The sequence below is a fragment of the Colias eurytheme genome, chromosome 31, assembly GCF_061535395.1.
Source record: "Colias eurytheme isolate Ceu_HAF_F1 chromosome 31, ilColEury1 Martin Lab GWU primary, whole genome shotgun sequence".
Taxonomy (NCBI): domain Eukaryota; kingdom Metazoa; phylum Arthropoda; class Insecta; order Lepidoptera; family Pieridae; genus Colias; species Colias eurytheme.
This window is the reverse complement of record NC_143010.1, coordinates 220,535-246,364: the sequence shown is the minus strand read 5'-3', so window position 1 is coordinate 246,364 and position 25,830 is coordinate 220,535. Positions and strand designations below refer to the sequence as shown.

At 35.8% G+C, this 25,830-nt stretch overlaps 3 protein-coding genes across 4 annotated transcripts in view; 2 read left to right on the top strand and 1 right to left on the bottom strand.

Annotated features, from left to right (window-relative positions):
• Positions 1-12,182, top strand: part of LOC149895301 (uncharacterized) — a 31,037-nt gene extending 18,855 nt beyond the window's left edge. The window contains exons 2-5 of the mRNA XM_090118806.1: positions 2,465-2,482; positions 7,379-7,481; positions 8,095-8,193; positions 8,749-12,182. Of these exons, the coding sequence (XP_089974932.1) occupies positions 2,465-2,482; positions 7,379-7,481; positions 8,095-8,193; positions 8,749-11,585 (3,057 nt within the window). The 3' untranslated portion in view covers positions 11,586-12,182. The remainder of the gene's footprint in view (positions 1-2,464; positions 2,483-7,378; positions 7,482-8,094; positions 8,194-8,748) is intronic.
• Positions 12,183-12,842: 660 nt separating this feature from the next.
• On the bottom strand, positions 12,843-18,878 carry LOC149895300 (bile salt-activated lipase-like). 2 transcript variants are annotated; one of them, XM_090118808.1, is made up of 5 exons: positions 18,668-18,878; positions 15,819-15,992; positions 14,244-15,299; positions 13,614-13,813; positions 12,844-13,078 (listed from the first exon to the last, which is right to left on the bottom strand). In XM_090118808.1, exons 2-5 carry the CDS (start codon positions 15,927-15,929, stop codon positions 12,892-12,894), a joined length of 1,554 nt encoding a protein of 517 aa, XP_089974934.1. In that variant the 5' UTR covers positions 15,930-15,992; positions 18,668-18,878; the 3' UTR covers positions 12,844-12,891. The 2 variants fall into 2 exon arrangements, with proteins under 2 accessions (XP_089974933.1, XP_089974934.1); XM_090118807.1 differs by lacking the exon at positions 18,668-18,878 and having other exon boundaries at positions 12,843-13,078; positions 15,819-16,028.
• A 2,870-nt stretch (positions 18,879-21,748) lies between these two features.
• LOC149895299 (uncharacterized) lies at positions 21,749-23,176 on the top strand. The gene has a single exon (XM_090118820.1). The coding sequence runs from the start codon at positions 21,756-21,758 to the stop codon at positions 23,157-23,159; it is 1,404 nt and encodes a 467-aa protein (XP_089974946.1). The 5' UTR covers positions 21,749-21,755; the 3' UTR covers positions 23,160-23,176.
• The last annotated feature ends 2,654 nt before the right edge of the window (positions 23,177-25,830 follow it).

Below are 25,830 nucleotides of genomic sequence, written 5' to 3'. Positions count from 1 at the left end.
CAATGAAATTTAGCACATATAGTGGGTCACTTGGATTAACACATAGGATAGGTTTTATTCCGGAAATCCCACGGGAACGGGAAGTATGCGGGTTTTCCTTTGCAAACACGGGTGACGCCTCGGGCGGAAATCTAGTTACTTATAATTCAGCCAAATGTGCAAAGTAGTTTTTATAGTACGATAGAGCAATAAACATAATGTAAGCTTTTTATTACCTACTAGCGGTCCGCCCCGGCTTCGCCCGTGGTACATATTTACATTTTCTCTACATAAAAACCATCCTCGTAGGTACTTCAAGGAATATAATAAAAAAATAATTATCGAAATCGGTTCAGCCGTTCTCGAGTTATGCGCTTACCAACACATTTTGCGATTCATTTTTATATATAAGAAGATAGATGTGTATAAAATAGGACAGTTCTTTGGCATATTATGATAATACATATATGTAGTTACATATTTTGTAAAATTAATTTATATAAGTATACTGACATGATTTAAAAGAGCAACTATGGAGTTTCTTGCCGGTTCTTCTCCATAGATACTGCTTTCCGAATCGGTGGTAAATGTTAAAAATATGTAATGACGATTCAAAAGTGCTTCTCGAAGAAGTCTAATTGAATAAATAAATGTTTGAGTTTGATGAAAGTTTCTACCATGAAAATTAATTTTAACCACGCATGCGAAGCTGCGGGCCACAGCTAGTCATACAAAACAAGAGCAAAAGAATCTCCAAACTAGAAAATGACGTAAAGTCAGGATTAGGATATGAGCAATCTACACAAAATGGCGGAAAGCGCTTCCGGAAATCCATATGTCACTTCAACTACATGACCCTGTTAGAGAGAAAGCCAACCGGTTTCTTAGTTTTCTATTGATCGAACTTAGAAGCTCTGGGATTCGGCCAATATATTCATCTATATGTACTAATATTATAAAGCTGAAGAGTTTGTTTGTTTGAACGCGCTAATCTCAGGAACTACTGGTCCGATTTGAAAAATTCTTTCGGTGTTAGATAGCTCATTTATCGAAGGCTAGAGGCTATAAGTATATCATCACGCTAAGACCAACATGAGCAGAGCCATGTGGGTGAAATCGCTGAGCGCAGATACTGTTATAACATAGTTGACTACTGCATGTCCGTTTTTAACACGCTTACATAACCTGCACCTGTATGTTTGTAACCTTTAGTCTCGATTTGACCCATTTTAAACGGACAGATTTAATTCAAACTTTGTGCACTCATCAAGGATCGGTGACGATACAATATTTTCATGAGTAGAAGCGTGTTTTTTAAGTTAACTAAAGGCCGATTTTTCAATGCTTCGATAAAACTTATCCGTCCAATAAAGTATTACACGATATTATTAAAATGCCACGTAAACTGTCAAATACGGGCAATTAGAATACGTTTTTAAAATGGTAGTTTTATACCTACATTATTCGACGAATAAGTTTTAACCAAGGATTGAAAAATCAGCCCTAAGCTAAATAGCTTAGGGCCACAGCTTAGGGCTAACGCGAACTGAAAAAAACTGTGAATTCTCTGTATTAAAAACGCATCAATTTACTTATATATTTGTGGAAAATTTGCTGAAATGTTGGTGTGAATTGATATTTGACAACGCTAAGTTTTGATGTATACAAAAACAATGTAATATGGTGTCATGAAATTGTATACAGTCATTACAAAAGGTCAGTCTCCCATACTTATCTAAATACAATTAAAAACGCACACAACCCGCGTGCACAAGCTAGTCTTTGATTTCCCGTCACCTGTTGACTGTCACTTTCTCTGCAAGAATGTTACATGACCGGTCATGCTTACGTCAAAGCTCACAGCTCATAGGTTATATTGGTTATGGCGCGTGGAAAAAAACAATATCGGTACGAACTGCAGACAAAATCAAGAAAATGTTTACCTGAAACTCGCTTACCTGTAATACTTACCTACATATTATTGAACTTTTCAAAGGAGCAATTGTGTATAAATAAGTACATATAATATATCGTTTCTTTCTGTTCTATAAATTACTCAGGTATTATTGTTATATTTGAATTTTGAATACTAAGTCTGAATTTTGTTGTTACCTATTTAACTAGCAAAAGCATATATGTACATACTATTAGTGAATCGGCTGACTGTGGCGTAAATTTCCACTATAAGCAACTAACTGAACTGCATTAATTTTAAATCTTTATTGTCTCTATAATCTACACTAATATTATAAAGCTGAAGAATTTGTGTGTTTGAACGCGCTAATCTCAGAAACTACTGGTCCGATTTGAAAAATTATTTCGGTGTTAGCCCATTTATCGAGGAAGGCTATAGGCTACATATCATCACGCTAAGACCAACAGGAGCGGAGCAATGCGGGTGAAACCGCTGGGAACTTTTGACCATACTGGCATATTACATTTACACTAGCATATTTAATATTAATAATGTAATTTTTTGTTTCAGTTTTTAAAATGGCGGGCGGTAAGTGTTCTATTATTTATTTTCCTAGTTTTAAGTTTATGATTAAAGGTGTGAAAGATCGCCTAACAAGAACGTAATTAAGTTTTAACAATTAGTTGTAGATTAACAATCAGTTGTGAACTACATCACTACAATTTTTACCTTTTTACTATTGATAAAAAAATAATATTATCCATATTAAAAATAAGTGTATTTCAAACTGAGTTTGAAAATTATTTTCCCAATATAAAATTAAGTTATTTGGGAGTATCATTGGCTATATTTTTTCCAGTACGGGTACAAAAATTATTTTACACCATTTTTAGGGTGACAAATCAACATCGAGCTATGCTGCACTGTACTGCGCTGTGCTGTGCTGTGTTTCTTAAGCTACGTTTTTTTAACAATTAAACGATGCTGCGCTGTACTGCGCTGTGCTGCTGTGTTGTGTTTCTTAAGCTACGTTTTTTAACAATCTAGCTCAGTATAAAGTAATCAGCAGCTCGTGTAGTCGTTTATCTCGTCAAATATGACCCTATTTTCAAAAAAACGTAAACATTACGACATAGTTGAATTCGATGAAGATGAAAGTGAAGAAGAAGCGGATATGGATATTTTATGTGTTATTTTGTCGTTAAAAGAGTCCAGTCACGGTAGCTAACCTAGCATAGCTCGACACAGCGCAGCATGGCAATTGGCAGAGCTCCATAAAAACATAGCACAGTTCGGCACAGCGCGGCTCAGCACGGCGGGTAGCGCGCCTCGCTCGAGACTGCTGCGTTTTTAAACAGAGCTTAGCCTCACACAGCGCAGCACAGCATGGGTTGTTTGTATCCTCATTAAAATATTAGACGAGCGAGTTGACCAAACACAGCACAGCGCAGTACAGCGCAGCATAGCTCGATGTTGATTTGTCACCCTTATCCCAAAGACTAACAATAAAAATAGAGAATTGGAGACCCACTACCTCTTTCAAATCTTTATGGATACATATTATGTATAACTCATTTCACTTTTAAGATCACTATCAGCTGAACATCATGCGTTCGTGACCACAAATTAAATTTTACGACCGCGATTATCAATTTAATTTTTATGTAACATGTGAAAGCTAATAATATAGTTCTTTATTTTTTACTAGCTTTCCGCCCGCGGCTTCGCCCGCGTTCTCAAAGAAAAACCCGCATAGTTCCCGTTCCCGTGGGATTTCCGGGATAAAACCTATGCTATGTGTTTATCCAAGTTACCCTCTATATGTGTGCTAAATTTCATTGCAATCGGTTCAGCAGTATTTGCGTGAAGGAGTAACAAACATACCTACATACACATACATCCATCCTTACAAACTTTCGCATTTACCAATATAATATATTAAATGAGTAAAATTAATTAATAATTAATTATTTTAATAACGGCTAGCTGTGCTCCGCGTTTAAATGCTCGAGATTATCGCGTTCAAACAAACAAACTATTCAGCTTTATAATATTAGTATAGATGACACATTTAATTATTACAGTTAAAAACGACACCCATAAAAACACTAGCTATACACATCCTTACTATACAAGCAACGCCGGATGCACCACTAGTATATCTTGACCTCAACCTTAGAATGCACACAAAAACAATCCAACACACTTCCTCACTTCCCACAAGAATAAAAACTGTGAGAACATATGGTAATTATTGAAAACTGCTGGCCCGTGAATAATGAAACAATGCGAGCTAATAAGCTGGGAATGTAGTGCTGGGATTTGTCGATACTTGTACTTTTTATCGCAGTTTATAGTGCGGCTTCACTCGCTTCAAAACCTATGTACGTAGTAATAATTAATTTACTTATGTGTCCATATATACTAATTAAATTTTTGCCTATGTGCTAAAACAGACTATAATCACAGTATAGTTAATCACTATCACTATCACTACATAGTATAAAACAAAGTCGCTTTCCCTGTCCCTATGTCCCTTTGTACGCTTAAATCTTTGAAACTACGCAACGGATTTTGATGCAGTTTTTTTTAATAGATAGAGTGATTCAAGAGGAAGGTTTATATGTATAATAACATCCATTAAATAGTGGAGAAGTACTGTTATTTTTGAGGTTTCTAATGTGATGTCGTAAAAAATTACATTTTTTCCGCTTAAATTGCAAACGCAGGCTGAACCCTACGAGTTTTATCAAAATAATGTACTAAGTATTATACACATTGAAAAGGTCTACAGAAAAGTCCGCGATGGTATATGTCTATCTCTTATGGATAACCCACAATTACTTTTTTTTGTCATTTACTTTTTACGACAAATAATGGCTAATTTTCGATGCGATTTTAACCAATACAGCATTAATCCTTAACCAATTAAATACCTTGAATACATTGTTCATTTAATATAGATCTATATGGCCCTTTACACCGTATGATTTGAGTGAATATTTTCGAAGATATTACAGATTTAAAAATTGCGGGACGTAGCGTTTGCAGCGCTACAGGCCGGCCGCCCGGCTATCTATTTTATACCCGTGCGAAGCCGGAGCGGGACGCTATGTTTTTTTATATACAACGTTCACAGTTTTTCTGTAGTGTATTTAGTAACAGCATTGCACCCGTGCGAAGCCGGGGCGGGTCGCTAGTAGTATAATAATTAATAATACAATCTATGTATATCATTAGCAAATTTCATAAGAATCCGATCAGCTTTATGTGACTGAAAGAGTAATAAATATCCATCTTCACAAAGTCGCACATTTATAATTATTATTAAAGTAGGATAAAATATCGGTCAAATAAGTATAAATTGTTCTCTGTCTTTGAATAGTTTGTGTATAAAATGTAATTTACCTAAGTCATTAAACATGCAATTATTCTTCAACTAAACATTACATTTTTGTTACGATAAATTCACTTAGACTGATATAAAATCGAATTACATTTTTATCGATAAACCACAAGCACATCACTACACACTCGGAAGCACTGACGGATGAGAGTGACATCGATAAACTAGAACGTCACTAGTTGTAACAATTAACTTTTTTCACCTTTCTTTTACAAGAATATTGTTTACATTGTGATTCTTAATGAATGAAACATTGCGCGGAAACATGTCCATAAATTCAAATTAAAAAAAATGTAGCTTTTTCTTAAAAAAAAAAGCTTTATCGTTCAGGAATAATGACACTTTTTAAACGTATACCTACTCGTGACTACTTCGTTTTGAAAATCGATTTTGTATTTTCTGATTTCATAAACCTTTATATATTTTTGGATTTCTAATTATAGGCGTACCTAGATAAAATCAAAACGAATATTTTATTTATTTCTACGTAGGTATAGTACGACATAAAAGAGATGAAATTAATTATTTTGGAACTAATTCGTTTTTCATTACCTGGCAACCCTGAATTGGCAATGTAGCTGTCAAGTTGAATAAAAATTTGTTGTTTTTTTCGTGAAGTGGAGAATTATTGAGATAAAATTGTTATTTAGAACAAGAAATTTAAATAAAAAAGGAGACATCATGAAACAGGTTAAACGTAGCGGTGTCCGTGATGTGGTGTATAAAGTTTTTATTCGGTGTTTGTCCGAATTTCAAGCTGGAAATTTATTGACTGATTTGGAAAACGTTTACAAACGTACAGCAGAATATACCGGTGAGATTCCATTTATTTTTGCTCAGTACTATGTAAAATAGAATATTCCATTAGTGACGAGTGTTTAATGTATGTATGTATGGCGATTAGGTATTACGTTTACGCAATTTAATTTGAGGTTATTTGTATGTAAACAAAAACTAGTTTTTATAGTGCGACCAGCACAATTTGAGTCAAGAATTTATATCCAATCCAACCAGCCTCAAATAAAGTACCTAGTTTAGATTTTACTACATAGTATAGTGATAACTGTTTTCATACAGGTATTAATCAATCAAACCATAAGAAAAAAAATCATATTTACAGATACTGAAGATGCCCCGTACCCTCTTGCCAGTACTTCGAAACAGAGTGATGATCAGTCCTTTGAAGGAGTAGAATATTTAGATTATGATGAATTACATTAATGTACAAAATTTATCTACAAAAAAAATAAAAATATGTGGTTTTCAAATCGCCTTGTTTTTTTCTACCCAATGGACCCAGAAAGAGGGTAATGTGTTTGAGCTGCATGTATGCTTGTTTGTTTGTATGTTTGATTCTATGTGCGCCTCTGCAGTCTAAACACTTGACCGATTTTTATAAAATAACTAATTCCAAATACATTTAAGTAAAATTTGACCTAGGTCAATTAAAATACTAATGTATTTTTGTCTTAAATTTACACTATTGCTACAATGAAACAATTATAACGGTTTAAATCGCGGTATTTATTTTAGATTATATTGATTATTGATTTTTGGATTTTTATTCTATAGTATCAAGATCGCTTGCGTCGCAGTATCAGTGTTGCTATATGAGCGACGGTGGCGCCCTCATTTATTTTCATCTCTTTTGTGTCGCACTATACGTCTCATTATAAAAAATTTAATAATAAGCAAAATACGTTCTTTTTTTTAATAAATTATTGTTAAAGAGCCACACATAAAACAACGTTTTATTCTGAACGTTTTTCGTGGCAATTCTTTAAGTTTTTGGCTAATAAAAAAATCGATAGTTTGATATGTACTTACCATGTTGATACACATCAACATCATCACTACATAGTATAAAGCAAAGTCGCTATTTGCATCCCTATATCCCTTTGTATGCTTAAATTTTTTTATAGATAGAGTGATTCAAGAGGAAGGTTTTAGTATATAATTTATTAGGTTTTAGACAAAGCGGGCGAAGCCGCGGGCGATTAGCTAGTTATATTATATGTACCTAATATGAAATTTTGTAACTGCATTAATTAAGTAGTTAATTTTAGATTATATTCCAGTTGGTCGTGCTATGGCTAGCCGTGGCGCTGGCAGAGGATACTCCACCTGGTCTGGTCTCCAAGGATGATTCACAGGATCTCGTAGCGGAGGCTTCTCAACCAGGTTAGTTGAAGGAATAAGCTTTTTAATAGCGTATGTGCTTTTAGACACGCTTGGGAATAAAAAAATCGCCTGTTTTATGTCTGTAATACACTTTTGCACTTACTGTTTATTGTTTACTACTTTTAGGGTGTTATTTCTTAAATAATGTTCGAGTCTGTGTGGCGAGGATTGTGTGTGTAAATAACCAATCATATCGCTTCATTTAGTTTGACGTTTGAAGCGTTTAGCATTTGGAGCGATACTATTGGCTATTTACAAAAACAATCCTCGCTACACATCCTCGCACATTATTAAAAAAAGCACCTACTTAAAATGAAGTTATAAGTATTTATTGTTTAAGTTTTAACATCGTTAAACTTGACTTTTTAAATACATTGATTGAAATAAATTATTATAACAAATCTTAACTCATTTTAAAATAATAGCATTATGTATTTTCAAGGAAAAGAATAAGTATATTATAGGAAACAGAATTAATAAAATCCAACTAATATAATTTAAAATAACAGTAATAAAGCCTATTATTCCACTCTATTATTATCGTGCATTTTTTCTGTATTTTATTTAATTTTATACGATAAAATGTAAAATAAATAAAAACTACGTATTACAGGTCAACAAGCACAAAAAAGAGATTCGGGTCTATCAAATTCTTACGGCGAGCCGCTTCCCCCCGACGCGTATGGCCCTCCACGGGACATTATAAATACTGGTCAGTAATATTTACTACTAGCTATGCCCTGCGGTTTTACCCGCAGTGCTCCACTCCTGTTGGTCTAAGCGTGATGATATATAGCCTATAGCCTTCCTCGATAAATGGGCTATCTAACACCGAAATAATTTTTCAAATCGGACCAGTAGTTCCTGAGATTAGCGCGTTCAAACAAACAAACAAACAAACTCTTCAGCTTTATAATATTAGATAGTATAGATTTTATCTGTATGTAGTATTTTAAAATGTAATTATATAGATATGGCGGAATAAACTTTTCTTCTTACTTTGTTTGCTTTACATAACAATAATAAAATGTATGTAGCATGCATTAGTTTTAAACTTTTAAATAAAAATATCATTTTAATTACTAAAATAAACTGTGCTGAATATATTTACTTACTAACGTCATTTTGCCAGTTGAATTATTATTCTTTAAGTTTTGTTATACGCATTTTGTAGTGCAATAAAGTTTTCATTTCACTTCTTTCAATCCATTCTACTCATTATTTTTTGACATTTAGCATTTAGTTATAAAAATACCTTCATTTTCAGTTCCAGATTCCTCTCTACCAGCCCCAGTTTATGGAGTGCCAGAAACCTTATTCATCGACACACCACCAGGCGCGTACGGACCACCAGCCCCAGTGGTATTCCCGAGCCAAAACTACGAAGGACCTCCTCCCCCACTTGGCAAACTAAAACCCATTTACGGCCCACCAAAATTCCACCCACCAAAGAATTCGTATGGCCCACCAAAACCTGTCTACGGACCGCCTAAAAAGAACTACGGACCACCAAAGCAAGTACTCCCAAAACCGAACTACGGAGCACCTTTCAAGCCACCTAAGTTTAATCATCCCAAACCGGTGTACGGAGTTCCGAAACCCGTGTACGGCCCGCCTAAACAAGTGTATGGACCGCCTAAATTAAACTACGGAGCACCATTGAACTTCCAGAATATACAAGTGCCTGATTTACCTTCGAATTACGGCACAATAGGAATTGGCGCTAACGTAGGATCTACTTTCAGTACTGTAGAAACATCAATCGGCACAAACTTTGGTTCTAACTTAGATTTCAATTCTAATTTACCCGCACCTATCTACGGCACACCGTTCCCGAACCTGCCAGTTAATTTAAAACCTAATTTCCCTATTCCTTCTGATTCGTATGGACCACCTGGCTTACCTCTAGGACCTATTGGACCAAATGATCAAATAGTAGTGCAAGATTTTGGTAGTATCGGTCACTATGGACCTCCTCAACCAGATCCTAACCCAAGACCACCGCACCCTGGCATTCCAGCCCCACCAACACCTCCCCACGTTCTTTACGATGGCTGGAAACCAATTCCCGGTGTATCAAAACCATTGATAGAAAATGTAGATATTCATACCATTCATAACGTGCAAAGTGGTCATATAGAGAGTTTAGATCAGTACGGACCACCGCCGCCTCCGCCTCCAAGCCCAGAATTATTAAACATTGACGTTCATTCCCATGATAACTTCAACCAACAATCGCAATTCGGAGCGCAAATATCATCAGGCTACTCCACTGTACATCAAGATGCTTTAGCGAACATCGACTTAAACGCTATCGTTGGTGGAGACTCGAACCACATCGACCAATCGAAAACAGTATTCGAAGCGCATTATACAGAAAATAGTAATCCACACGCTGATTTATCGTTCATACAATCAGCTATTCAGAACGAGAAACCAACCAACGCGTATGGACCGCCTCCAGAACCTATAAGTTTCCCAGTATCGATAAGGCAGCAAGGTGCTAAAGGTCTTCTTCCACCTTCTGGTGTTTATGGCGTCCCTAGCAACCAATACGGACCACCACGCCAACTCCCAGCCAATCTACCAATTCCATACGGATCTGTATCCGGCGGCGGACACTCATTGCATTCAGTTAACAACGGTCCTAGGCATCCCATCAAATTCCGTGAATCCGTCCCAGAAGGCCTTATCCAGCAAATCGGACAGATATCTCAACACAAAGACCATCACGGTGTAGATCATGTCAAAACTGGTCCTGCGTACTTACCGCCTCCCGTACGAGAAGTTAAAGACATAAACCAACAGACAGGAAACCACGGAGTTGCTAACCTGGCGTTATCTATCGAGCCGTCGAATTTATACAGCTTGCCACACTCTGGGAATCCGATAAACTTCCAACAACAACAACCTAGCAACTTATACGGATCACCCATAGATTCGTACTCAGCACCTCTCTTAACTGTCGCAGATCACACAGCGTCTGGATCGAGCAATACCGCAGTAACAGCTAGTCTCGATGGAACTATTTTAGCTAATCTAAGCAATTTAGAAGCAGCAGCGATTCTCAAGCATTGTCCATACCATGAAGCTATTTTAAAAGCGGCGAGGTTAGGCGAGAAAATACCATCTGATTTAGCAGCTAGTTACGTCGCTAGTTTGAGTTCTTTAGGTTCTGCTTTCCATAACAACCAACAATTAATATCGTCCCAAAACAGTTTCAATACACCCGTCCCAGGCAGCGAATCGGTATCATACAACTCAAAAGACTTGTCATCAGCCTCTCACACTTTAGTACAAACGATCTTACCGAGCAATCAAATAGAAAGCGAGAAAACAGTAAGATCTAGTGTACAAAAAGGAAAATCGCTTAAAGACGAATCGAAAAACGCGTACAAACAAAATTCTATACAGCTAGCTGACCAGATATACCAAACATCAGAACAGATAAGAAATTTGAGTGAAGAAACGAAGTTGTTACAGCAGAAAATTGTTTCTACAAGCCAGAACATAAATCAAGGAAACCAGATCGAAAATGGACAAAACAATCAAGCTACTTATTCAGTACAGATCCAATCCTCTGATGATGGAAAGGGCAAATCATCACCAACGATACCGCACGAACAGCTGCTATCGGAAGGTCTTTTACAGAGCATTTTACAAGCGATCGAACAACCACATCCTGGACAAAAACAAAACTCACAGAACTATCAAATCATAACCCAGAACACGAACTACCAACCTAATTTTTCAAGTCTAGACGGTCTCGATCTCCCAGCAGGCTACGAACCATTCGACAGAACGAAAAGCAATGATCTAGAAGTACAAAGCTCGAATAAAGACGAACAAGTTTCAGACCAAAAACATAAACATACGAAAGAATGTGATTTACGAGGTGACAACTCTATCCGACATGAAATTATTGTCCCTCCACCTGGTGTGGAGAAAGTACAAAAATTAGATGACGTTGATAATGACGTAGCCATTTATTTTGGAGAGGAAAAATCACAGGAGACAGTCACAGAAATATCTGTAGCGACAAGCATAAGTGAGGAATCTGACAAGTATGAAAGTAAAGAATTCGGTGACAAAACCAAGTCATGAGTAAGAGAAATTAAATAGTTTCTAGTCCTATAATAACCAGTGAGCTTTGGGTGCAAACAATTTATGTTTTTATAGTTTTATTAAAAATTGATCGAATACTACCCAAAGACCAACTTCACGCTTTAATCTACCTCTATCCGTCTAATTATAAACATATTTTTTCAAATAGCTCACTGGCGCCATCTATATCACTGTTAATATCTTCACTTATTTAAATTTAGAATAAGAACTTATTTAAAGATGTAATCAGCGCCATCTATTATCCATTTTAAACGATTTCAAGATGAGATCTTCAACAAGATTTCATTATTGCAAACGTTTAAAAGTTATTAGCATTAATTAACCATTATTCATTATTTAATCCTATTTTTAAGTAGCTACAGTATTTTTTGGACGAATTAATCTAAATTGAACGAAATGTTGCTGTCTATTTGACATAACGCGCCAAAATTTTAAATATAGATAGTACAAAAAATGTCACAGATAATATATTTTTATCGTCAAATGTCAGCGTTTCAAATAGACAGCTTTACAGACACGTTATACAATTAGTTATCTGTATTTTATTGTAAGTAATTTAATAAAAGATATGATATATTTGGGATTTTATTTCACCCTAAGAATATCCTTGGCTGTAAAAATAGTGAAATACATACCTATCTTAAATTATAAAAATTCACATTATTTAAGTTATTAATAAGTTTTTCTTTCTTAAGTTCTTCCTATTCTTCATAATTACCTACCAAATTTTTACCAAAGCCATTTATGTTGAAACCACAACTGTCATTCTATTCCACTTTCCACTCTCGTAAATATAAAATCGAATTGTATAAAACATAAAAACAACTGAATGTATATACAGGGTGTCCCAAAAAGTTGTGATGAACGGAAGCTGGGAGGTAGAGGACCTAGAGGGCTATCCGAATCACCCCCATGTATGTTATGCGATTTTTCGTATTTTCGGAGTTATGACGTTTTTTTCAACTTTTCACCTATCGCCGAGTACGATGATATTTTCACTCATGGTGACGTCAATTATTGCGCTAGAATCGCTAGATGCTTGATTTTTTTTTGTTTGCTAAGCTGAAAGATAGGCCAATTCAGTATGGTAACATTTACTATCGTTCTTTATCTATCTGTATTATCAGATACTTATTTTGAATGACATATTTCTTATAAATTAAAAAAATGTATGATACATAAAGACATTTTAAGTTTGAAAAAGATGTTTTGCGCGAAGTGACAGTAGTACCCACCTCAACGCTTCGCTTATGAGGCGTGCAATAAAATACTGCTTGAGAGTTTATCATGTTAGAAGATACTCTTTAATATTTTCCCAATATGTGTCATACAGTTCCCGCCAAAACTCCATTCGTTCTAGCATCTCTGTGTCCATGCGCATGTGTTTGTCTATGAGGAAGTACGCTCTGTTGTCTTTGGATATGGGCAGCCATTTTGTAGGTAATATCTCAGAGGTTGTGAACGTTGGATCTCTGAAAATAAAATATGACAAAAGATCATTTACGCAATTAAACACGACTGTATTCATCTGTTTAATTTATATTGTTTTGGTAATTTCATCTACTCGTGATATTTATATGAATGCAGATAACGCCGGTAACTAATATTCGCACGAATACGCAATACCATAAGTAAGGGACGATATTTTCAACTGTATAGTCCCTGTATTAGCACAGACATTCGTACTTTGGACGAATGTTTGTAAATTGATACATATATTGTGCCCGTATCACAACGTACATATTTTTGTCGAATGTGTTTCATTGCTCGATTGTTTTCAATTCAGGATAACGATTAGACGTCAGTGAGATAGCATGATTAAATAATTATCGATAGTGACAAAGAGAGAACTGAAGTTAATAAGAAGTTAATGTTTTTACATAGCCACATTTCATTATGCCATACTTGGAGCGCTAATAACCTTCCTTCACCTTTTAACCATTAATATTATTGGTCCTAAGAATTAAAATTACAATTCGACCACACAATCCTAGTTTAAATACACACCCGTATTTGGCAAAATTCGTCCAGAGCATAGTCATCCTATCAACCATCAACATATCTTCAGGAGCTTTGTGCTTCTTGAAGAAGTATGGCTCGTACAGATATCCGATCTCGTCAGCATGCATGGCTCCTCCTACACTCGATTTCACGAAGGATCTATAGAGATTCCGAGCCCCAACGTAGGAGAATACGTAGAAGAAGATCTGGTGAAAACCTTTGATTCAATCTATGTCTATTTATATTATAAAGAATGAAACAAAGTCGTAATTACTTTTAATTTTAGTGGATAAATGTTAAATCTAGTAAAGCTATTGTGATTTTTGAAGTGAAACTTCTTTGGGCGCGTTAAGAGTCAAAATTTCAAGGTCCAGTTATGGTAATAGCATCACGTCATGGAGTAAGACGACGATTCGACCAAATCTTTGAATCTTGCCAAAAAAGTTTCACTTCTGACACGTGTGCTCGGCTCACATGCTTTTTTTTAAGTTAAATTATTCCTAAACTACCACGAAGTCCTATATTTGTTTTAGGTTTAAGAATAGAATTCAACTTTTCTTCCTATGTTTTGTTATTCATTATTATTAACCTACCACAGTGATTTTTTAATACCAGCTAAAAAAGCAATTGAATTACCTTCTCCGCTCCATACTCCATGTACCTTGCCATCTGCCGATGCATAGGATAGCTAAACACAATGTCCGAGCTGGCATTTATTGCGTGTTCCTTATACTTCCCGCTCATAACGTCATCACCAATATAATATTGTTTAACATATTCACAAACTTCCTCTAATTCTTCACTCGTGTCAAAATCAAAAATAGACGCCATACCGTCTTTTAATACTGCAAGACTCTCAAAATATTTGTCTGGTAGATGTGATAGCATCATACCAGCTTCGTCTCTAGTGTGGCCCATTAATATTTTTCTATTTTTTACATTCGGCATTATATCCTTTGGATATTTAGTTATATAATTATCAGAACCAAACTCTTCCTCAACACACGGTCTGTGTAATATGCCCAATTTGAAATCAGCTGCCACAACCGCTGATGTACTTTGCTTGGTGAGAAATTCAATTGCTTCTTGAAAGTCATCTGTTTTGAAGCCCAATTTATGAGCTATCCTTATGGGTACACTCCTATCGACTGGTTCTAAGCTCGTCGGCACCAAAATACTGCCACTTTGTATAATAACTTGATGGAATAAGTCCTCTTGTAAGTAATTTACATGGAAATCCAAGCTTATTGCGCCACTGCTGTGACCGAAAGCAGTTATTTTGTCAGGATCACCTCCAAACGCTTCGATATTCTCTTTTATCCAACGTAGAGCTAAAACTTGGTCCTTCAAGCCAGCATTACCGGGTACCTCGGGAGTGCCCAGACACATGTACCCGTACGCGCCAGCTCTATGATTAAAAACGACGTATATCACACCATATCTTACTAAATACTCTGGACCATACATACGACCATCGCGGAAAGTTCCCGAAAAGCCAAATAGAAATTTTCCCCCTAATATGTAAGCCATAACGGGCATTTTCTCTTGTCGCGGCTTAGGTACGTATATGTTAACTCTGAGGCAATCTAGAGAGCCTCCAACTATTTCCGATATCTCATCTCGTTGAGGACAGTTTTTGGTGTCGTCAACAGCTTCGAAGACATCGTCGTATTTTGGATAAGGATCCGCAGCCTGCAGAAAAATAAACAATAATATTTACAGCAGACTAATATTTTCGAACTAATTTTTTTAACAATGAAGACCGTAGACGTTAGTCGTTACATTATATTTTCTATGTGCCCAGAAATCTGATGTTCTTGACGCACGATAGACAAGGGTCATAATATAGTATACAAGAGAGATGAGTGTTCATCAAAATTAAACATTGCAATGCATTTAAAACTATATTTAATAAAAAACTCAAATATAATGCACACTTAAAATTACTTTAAACAAATTACATATTACAACTTAATTACTTGTATGATCTCTACATAGTGTTACGGTGAAGTGTTTTAGAAGGACGGAGTGAATGGTTCGTTAGTTTAGCTCATTTACTTACTGACCTAAGTTCGTTAGTTTACATAAGTTTTGATATACGTCGACGTCGTATTCAAAAAGTAGTTATTTAATAAGGGAGCATTTATGATGTCACAGGACGCCACATATGCTAAAAACAAGAAAGAAGTAACATTATATACAGTAACTTACTCCGAACGGATTATCCTCCCTGACTTTCGCATATGGTATCCCCAAAAACATATCATGATCCCCTTCCTCTGACGTCAGTCCCCTGACCCAGCCGTTTTTCGTCAACACCATAGGTCGAGAATATTCGTCATATGCATTTTTACAAATATACACTATGGCTGGCACTAATATTATCTGTAGCAGAAACGTCAAACGATTTCTAGAAACCATTTTTTAATGTTTTATCTGTACTCGCATTTTACGCCGGTACTTGTTGTGTAAATGACTTGAAATGGATCACGATTGTTCGTAAATTTTAATGAGGCACGTTTTTTTAATAAAATATAACGTTTTATTTGTAGTTATTCGTAATCTACGCGATGTACTGTTTTCATTATGTTGCTATGTTCATTTTCTTGGTAGGAATAGTTTAAGTGGAATAGTTAAAGGAGGGTAGAAATAAAAAGAACAGTAGTCTAATAAGATTAGTTTAACATAAATAGCACAGTATTATCTATGATAAATAGGTTCAAACTCCAATTCATCTATTTGAAAAAAATGCAGACGCATTTTTTTCTATATTATACAGGGTGTCCCAAAAAGTAGTGATGAACGGAAGCTGGGAGGTAGAGGACCTAGAGGGCTATCCCTCAGATTTTCACACAGAGATTTTCACACAGAGATTTTCACAGAGATTTTCACACAGATTTTCACACAGAGATTTTCACAGAGATTTTCACACAGATTTTCACACAGAGATTTTCACACAGATAGAGGACCTAGAGGGATAGCCCTCTAGCCCTCTAGGTCCTCTACCTCCCAGCTTCCGTTCATCACTACTTTTTGGGACACCCTGTATAATATAAAATTCCAGACGCATTTTTTTTCAAATAGATGAATTGGAGTTTGAACCTATTTATCATAGATAATACTGTGCTATTTATGTTAAACTAATCTTATTAGACTACTGTTCTTTTTATTTCTACCCTCCTTTAACTATTCCACTTAAACTATTCCTACCAAGAAAATGAACATAGCAACATAATGAAAACAGTACCTACATCGCGTAGATTACGAATAACTACAAATAAAACGTTATATTTTATTAAAAAAACAAACAAACAAACAAAAAAAAATACTTTATTGTGCACCAGGACATAAAAATTACAAAATCAAATGTATAAAAGAAAGAGACACAGTTGAGCACAACAGGCGGTCTTATCGCTAAGACAGCGATCTCTTCCAGACAACCTGGTGGTCAAGGAGAAACAGTGCCTCATTAAAATTTACGAACAATCGTGATCCATTTCATTGCGCTAGATGCTTGATTTTTTTTTGTTTGCTAAGCTAAAAGATAGGCCAATTCAGTATGGTAACATTTACTATCGTTAGATCTTCGAATGGAATAAAAAAAAGAATTAAATGCCAAGAAAGATAAAATTACACAGTATGTTCACCACTTCAAGGGCTCGTAAAAAAATAAAATCACATGAAAATCTCTGTGTGAAAATCTCTGTGAAATTCTCCGTGTTAAAATCTCCGTGTGAAAATCTCTGTGTAAAAATCTCTGTGTGAAAATCTCTGTGTGAAAATCTCTGTGTGAAAATCTCTGTGTGAAAATCTCTGTGAAAATCTGTGTGAAAATCTCGGTGTGAAAATCTCTGTGTGAAAATCTCTGGGTGAAAATCTCTGGGTGAAAATCTCTGTGTGAAAATCTGTGCCTGTCGCTCGCGACTGCGCTCGCGACAGGCACACATTTTCAATAACACAGTGACATTTGGCTTACAGTTGTGCGTAGCAGAGAGTTATATTACGTGATGGTCCTATTTTACTAAACTATATGCTTATTTATAATGTCCAAACTCAAGTAGGTATATGAATTCATTCAGAAGTATCGTGAAAGGCCATAAGCACAGATGTAACGCTATGAAATATCATGTAGCTGTAGGAACGCTTGCAATGATTTTTTTTCAAGTATAGATACGCCACCCGGGCACGTTTTATTTTTATGTGATTTTATTTTTTTTACGGGCACTTGAAGTGGTGAACATACTGGGTAATTTTATCTTTCTTGGCATTTAGTTCTGTTTTTATTCCATTCGAAGATCTAACGATAGTAAATGTTACCATACTGAATTGGCCTATCTTTTAGCTTAGCAAACAAAAAAAAATCAAGCATCTAGCGCAATAATTGACGTCACCATGAGTGAAAATATCATCGTACTCGGCGATAGGTGAAAAATTGAAAAAAACGTCATAACTCCGAAAATACGAAAAATCGCATTACATAGATGGGGGTGATTCGGATAGCCCTCTAGGTCCTCTACCTCCCAGCTTCCGTTCATCACTACTTTTTGGGACACCCTGTATTAGTTTATATAGTATTTTTAACAAACTCAGCGTATGCAAATCTATAACCTCCTTTGAGCTTAGTATACCAACAGTGGGACACCCTGTATACTTACATCATATTTTTGGTCTATCAAAATAAAATAACTAATAAGTGGTAAGTGAACTAACCAACTTTTAATTAAAATTAAACTCACTCGCATCTATACTTAATATTATAAAGCTGAAGAGTTTGTTTGTTTGTTTGAACGCGGTAATCTCAGGAACCAATTGTCCGATTTGAAAAATTATTTCGATGTCAGATAGCCCATTTATCGAGGAAGGCTATAGGCTATATATCATTACGCTAAGACCAACAGGACCAAATATCAATTAAGTTAACAAATGCTACAGGATTTTTGAAACAACGCCATCTAGTGATCAGAGTCAATAACAAAGAATTTAAAAATTTTCATTTTCATTTTTCATTTTCATCTTTTTAATCGATTAAAAAGTTGATTAAAAAGTTGAGCAATACATACCTAATACATAAATAAAATGGACACAGTAAACTGAAGAGTTTTCTTTATACAATGCAGTAAAAAAACATCAAGTTCATTACGCTTACTTTTCCTACTTTTAAAAGTAGGAAAATCCCAAAACTATTGCTAGTCGTTTTAATTTAACGACTTTTTCTATTAATAATGTTTTATGGCACTAATAACTATGTTTTTATTAAAATGTGTAATGCAGTTGTCCCAAGGGCGGATCCAGCTTTAGTGCCAGGGGGGGGTCACATAGACGTGGTCAATTTTCAAAAGCTATATTTTGGTAATTTAATTGATACGTAGATTTAAAAAAAAATGGTCAAGTGCGAGTCGGATTGGCGAACCAAGAGTTCCGTACAAACATTTTTATATATTTTAATATTGAATTTATGCTTTTTGCGATTTTTCCTTTATCTGTGCTATAAGACGTAAGTTTCTATAAAATAAAGATTAAATATCAAGATTCTGTGTTCACGGGAAGTACCCTGTAGGTTTTGATTCCTGGCAACACTTGCGAATGTTGATAAGCATGAAATGTATGTTTTAGCAATTTTTCCTCCATCTGTGCTGACATTGCTTTTAACTAAATTTCAGAACTCTTTGTTCACAGGAAGTAGTACAATACCTATAGATTTTGATTTCCTTGCGATAATGTCGAAATTTGCGATAATTTACGGCATAAATGGCTGTATCTTTTGATTGCGTTGGCTTATAAGTTTGATTTTTTCACAGCTATAAGGAACCGTAGATTTGAGTATTCGGTATGAATTTCAGATTGATACCTCCACGCGTTCCTAAGAAAAAGGGTCTTCACAGGCAGACAAACTTGAAAAATATATATTTTTTACAATTATTCCTGTATCTGTACTATAAGATGTTGCTTTGTACCGAATTTCAAGATTCTGAGTTTACGGAAAGTACCCTGTAGGTTTTGAGTTTTGATTCAATTGCGAATGACGAAATTTTTCGGCATTTACGTCAGCGTTCATGAGTAACAGGGTTGTAAGTTAAATTTTTTTTTAATATTTTTTATATTATAATCTAAGGAAAAATTCATGTTTCATGTTATGATTAAATCCTTCAAACTACACAACGAATTTCGATGCAGTTTTTTTAAAGATAGAGTGATTCAAGAGGAATACTATATAATTTATAAGGTTTTAGAGAAAGCGGGCGAAGCCGCGGGCGGTAAGCTATTCTGCGTTACAAGACGTTTGATTGCACTAAATTTCATGACTCTGTGTACTCGGGAACTACCCTGTAGGTTTTGATTTCTTAGGGAGTGTCGAAAATTTTCAGCAATTACAGCTGCATCTTTTGATTGCGTTGGCTAAAACGTTTGAATTTTTCACAGCATCAAGGGACCGTAGACCGTAGGATTTCGACATTAGCAAGGGAATCAATACCTGCAGGGAGCACCCTGTCCCGTAAACACAGTCTTGAAATTCAGTAAAAAGTATCGTGTTATAGCACAGATGTAGTAATAACTGCGAAAACCCTAATTTTTTAATTAAATTAAATAAAAATATATTTTTAAATAATTTTAAACTTACAATCCCTTTACTCATGAACGTCTACATGTATTTAATTGATATTCACATCAGAACTCAGGTCTATAATAACTTAAATCTGTTATTTAATTCAAATTCTATGTCAACGCAATCTGAAGAAAAAGCAATTAGAGCCGCATATTCTGTAATTCGCAACTACTTGCAAGGGAATCATCAATCAAAACCTACAAGGTACTTCCCGTGAACACAGTCTTGAAATTTGGTTAAAAGCAACGACTTAAGCACTTACAAGCACAGATAAAGAAAAAAATCCTTTAAACAAAATTGTAAGATACAACATAATGAAAAAATATGTTTGCTCGGAGTCCTCGGTGCGCGAGTCCGACGCGCACTTGGCCTATTTTTTGTTGTAATTTGACTGTATTATATAGTGTTCATTTGAAAAAAAATTTTGCTATTTTATGTCTTATCCACGAACTGGGATATTTCGATATTTAAGGTTTTGTGTGAAAAGTGTAACAGCAAAAGTTGTAGAAAAAGAATTAATTACATAGGTACTTACAACTTTACCATTACACTTTATTCCGCAGTTATAGTTTTATTTTTAAATCGAAAAACCTGTTATTTGTCCTTAAATTACGACCACAGGTCAACCCTAATAAACTTTTTCTATAATTTTTGTTATATTCTCTTCCGTTACCGTTTGTAATTGATTTCATTGTTCTATATTATTACTTTTATGTCTCAAAATTCAACAAAAACATCATATTGAACAGTATTAATTTGTTAATTTAAAAAAGTTAATATTAAATTAGTGGTCAACTTAGGTCGTGGACTTAGCCCAGGGGGGGGTCATGACCCCGTGACCCCCCCCCTGGATCCGCGCTTGTTGTCCAGATACAATTTTTTCAGTTCACACCACGTTCACACTCTAATAAATAAGTATATGCACAGAATATATACATATTATAAAGTACCTACTACGGTATAGGGAATTAAAATCATTGAAATATTGGATGCTGAGAGTAGACACGAAACTTGGAATATGTTTCTAGAGAGATTTTTAATTTAATATAATTCTATTTTTTCTCATTTCTGTATATTAAATTCACAAAAAGGTGTCCTTTTTGAAGACGCGCCTGCACATCGAATGTTGTTCTGTTAACGGTTTAAGATATCTACGCGGTCTTCTTATAATATCATTGATAAATTGTTAAAATCTCATTTGCTAGTTTAGGACTTAGTTATACGTAGAACAATATTTCTTTGTGGATAAACATGATTGAGATTTATTATTTATTCAGTTTTCATTGCAATACCTTCCGTGATGGCGACACTGATAAAATTGCTGTCAAATGAAATGTCAATGTCATTCATCCCTTTCCTTCCGACCGAAACAGTTATTTTTTTATTCGTAGAGGTCGATGTTTTTTCGTGGAAGCGTTGACACGTGCTTTTGGTGATATTAGTCTTTTTTTTCCAAATTTGTTGCTTTTTTTACCTTCATTCAAGCTAAGATTTTATTTTTGGTGACGGTGTTTGTGTTTTGTGTTAGTGGTAAGTAATTCAACATGAATAATCATCCGGATCCTCCGGACCCCCCTGATCCTCCATACAGTCCTACAGTAGTTGAGGTTAATAGAATCCCACAGAAGCGTCACTTAGCATCTGAAGATGCTTCAATCATAGCTAAATCAAAGAAAACATCCATTGATAATAACCCTAATGCTGCCTCTGTGCAAACTTTGTACACGCATCCTTCACTTAATGAAAAGGAAAGGCGCTATTCAGAATTAGATAATGGCCCCTTTATTGTCCATATTTCTAAAATAGAAACAGAACCCTCCGCTGGAACGATCCTGCGCCCGATTAAAGTTGGCCAACTTCTGGTCAACAATGGCATAAAAAATATTATTAGTGACGGAATCAAGAGAATCGGACGAAACCGCATTTCTATAGAGTTCTCAAATGCAATTGATGCTAACCAGTTTTGTATCAATCCTATATTGGAACAAAACAGTCTAGTCTGCACCATCCCAACTTACAACTTTTCTCGGATGGGAATTGTAAAAAAGGTTCCTACCGATTTTTCCATGCAGGAGTTTGTAGATGCCGTTGAGCTTCCGAGGGGATATGGCATCATACTGAAAGCTCGCCGTCTAAATAGAAAAATTAGAACAGATGATTCCACTGAATACACCCCAACTACTACAGTCGTTATAACCATCCAAGGTCAAAGATTACCTGAACGGATTTTTTTATATAAGAATTCATTACCAGTTGAGATCTACCGCTTGCCCTCCATTCAATGTTTGAAATGCTGTAGGTTCGGTCACGTTCAGACACAATGCAGATCAAACCCCCGCTGCTACCGTTGCGCAAAAGATCATAATGGTGAATCCTGCAATGTATCTGAGTGTTCTGCCTCCTGTATTAGCTGTTCTGGTTCACATTTTGCAACAGACTCAAACTGCCCGGAACACACTCGGCAAAGAAGCATTAAGTATGTAATGTCAGAGGAGAATATCTCCTATCAAGAAGCTTCCCTCCGTTTCCCTGCTTCCCGAAAATCTTTTGCCGAGGTTACTCGTCAGGTTCCCTCTTCCCCACATACATCCCTCCCCAATCCAATCCCTTCTACAAGTACTTCCACCTCATACAAAAAAACTGTTTTCCGTTCTCCACGCCCTAGAGCCCCTTTAGGTAAATCATATGACAGAGCTGCCCATCAAGACATCATTCAAGCCCCTTCTTTAGTCTCCCAGAATGGCTGCGCCCTTTCTGGTAATACTCCTTCATTCAGAAAGCCCCGTGAAAGCAATGTCCTAGTGTCTTGCATTTCATTCTTTTATGATATAATTAAAACCTGCAATGAAGCAGATTTACCGTCCGACGTGAAGGAAATCCTTTTCAAAATTATAGATACTATTAAATCCAATAATGGCTCCGAGGACCATTATACAATGGAATTGTAGAAGTATTAGAAATAAAAAACACCAAATTGTATATTTTATTAATAAATTTAATCCAATTTTATTTGCAATCTCCGAGACTTGGTTAGTTCCCAATTCTCATTTTAATGTCCCTAACTATGTATGTTTACGCGATGACAGAGCAGATGGGTACGCTGGAGCTGCTCTGCTCGTTAATCGTTCAATCCCATTCTCTCTTCTCCCTATCCCTAACCATAGTCCAAGCATCAATGCTGTTGCTGCAAAAGTTTTTAATTTCACCATTGTCTCTATATACATTTCTGACCCCAATTCTTCACTAATTCCTGACATCTATTATATCCTATCCTCTCTCCCCAGTCCCATTTTTGTCCTTGGGGATTTTAATGCCCATCACGTTTCTTGGGGCTCCCATAAAACAGACACATTTTCCCTCTCATTATTAGATTTGTTCGATGATTTGAATCTATGCACTTTAAATTCAGGCTCCCCTACTCATCTTGTCCTTCCCAATCAGAATCCAAACAGTGCTGTAGATTTGTCCCTTTCTTCTCCGTCCCTTTCTTTACTCTGTTCATGGAATACTTTACCTAACACTCATGGTAGCGACCACTTCCCCATCCTTATCTCCTTTGAACACGATGTCCCTTCCCCTCCTCAATCTCCCCTCTTAAAATATAGAACCACTAAAGCAAACTGGTCTGATTATTCTCATTCCTTGGAATTTCAACTCAATTCCCTACCTTTCCCTTCCCTATATAATCCCCTTCCTATCTATTCCATGTTTGTATCCTGTATCATATCTTCTGCCAATAATCATATTCCAATCAAAAATCCATCCACTTATAAACCCTCAACTCCTTGGTGGGACTCTGAATGTACTGCTATCATCCGTGAGAGATCAGAGGCTGAGAAAATGTATATTGAACAGATGTCTATGCAAAATTTTCTTAATTTCAAACAAATTTCGGCCAAAGCTAAAAAATTATTGGTATCCAAGAAACGTTCAGGATGGCTTAAATTCTGTGAATCCCTGTCCCCTAAGACTCCTCCCTCCCTGGTCTGGAAACAGATTAAAAGATTTAGAAGCTCCCGTTCCCAAAATAATATCACTTCTTCTAACTGTTCTCTCTGGTTAGAGGACTTCATTAATAAATTAGCCCCCCCTTTTGTCCCTTCCCTTGAAAATCTCCCTGCTGCCCCCTCCTTCCTACCCCATACAAACTCTCTGGACGCTCCTTTTACAATGGATGAGCTCTCCTGTGCTCTTGAAGGCCTGAATGATTCTTCCCCTGGCATAGATGGGATCCCATATTCTTTTATATCCCAGTCCTCTCCTAAAACTAAATTATTCTTTCTTGATTTAATTAACTCCTTGTTTGCTTCTGGATCAGTCCCAGAATCATGGAAGTCCCAAATAATAATCCCAGTCTTAAAGCCTAACAAAAATCCTTCAGATAGCAACTCCTATCGACCCATTGCATTATCCTCTTGTTTATCCAAAATTACAGAAATTTTAATTAAAAATAGATTAGAGTGGTTTGTTGAGAATAATAATATTTTACCCCCTTCTCAGTTTGGCTTCCGCAAAGGCTATAGCACTTTGGATAGCATTGCTATACTTACAACGGACATTCAAATAGCTTTTAAAAAGAAACATTTCCTTGCCGGAGTCTTCCTAGACATTGAATCTGCTTATGATAATGTCATGCTTCCGGTACTCAGGCAAAAATTGCTTCAGCTGAGCATCCCTGAGAAGATGGTTCGGTTCATATGTAACCTATTTATGGGCAGATCAATTTGTGTTAGGTCAGATAACTCCTTGTCTCCCCCTAGACTTGTCTGGAGGGGCCTCCCGCAAGGTTCTGTTTTAAGCCCTTTGTTATACAGTTTATACACTCATGACTTAGAATTAGCAGTTAACAGTTATTGCCAAATTCTCCAATATGCTGACGACATTGCTCTCTATATTTGTTCTGATTCTACCTCTGAAATTGAGACTAATTTTAATAATGCTTTTTATTTTTTACACGAGTGGTTATTGCAGCATGGTTTATCTCTTTCAGTTTCTAAAAGTTCAGCCATTATTTTTACCCGTAAAAGAATTATTCCCAACCTTTCACTTTTTTATGACAATCAAAATTTTCCTATTAAAGACAATGTTAAATTTTTAGGTGTTTATTTGGACTCTAGAATGACTGGCATAACTCACTCTAATTATATATCACAAAAATGCGAGAAAGGAGTTAACGTCTTACGGGCTTTATCGGGCGTTAGATGGGGTGCTCACCCCTTCTCTCAAAAACTACTCTATAACGCCATAGTTCGTAGTCATTTTGACTATGCTTCCTTCCTTTTGGAACCGATGAATAAACGTGGTATTCAGTGTTGGGACAAGATTCAAAGTAAGTCTCTGAGGATTGTTCTTGGCGCTATGAAGTCTACGGCTATTAATGCTTTACAGATTGAATGCGGGGAGCCTCCGTTATCTCTTAGAAGACAATTCCTATGTGACAGGTTCATGAGTAAGCTCACCCAATTTTCCTCCCATCCCCTTATAAATAAATTATTTTCTTTAATCCAATTGGTCAATGGTAATAACTCAGCATACCCCCTTTTAATCTCCTTTATAAATATAATTTCAATACCTTATAAACTATATCAATCTCCCATTAACCCCCTCTTTTCCAATCCC

Coding starts and splice junctions, on each gene's coding strand:
- LOC149895300 (XM_090118807.1), bottom strand. CDS start 16,028: ATGGTTTCTAGAAATCGTTTGACGTTTCTGCTACAGATAATATTAGTG. Junction 15,300..15,818: donor GGGAGGATAATCCGTTCGGA/GTAAGTTACTGT, acceptor ATTTTTCTGCAG/GCTGCGGATCCTTATCCAAA. Junction 13,814..14,243: donor TGGAGTATGGAGCGGAGAAG/GTAATTCAATTG, acceptor GGTTTTCACCAG/ATCTTCTTCTACGTATTCTC.
- LOC149895299 (XM_090118820.1), top strand. CDS start 21,756: ATGAATAATCATCCGGATCCTCCGGACCCCCCTGATCCTCCATACAGT.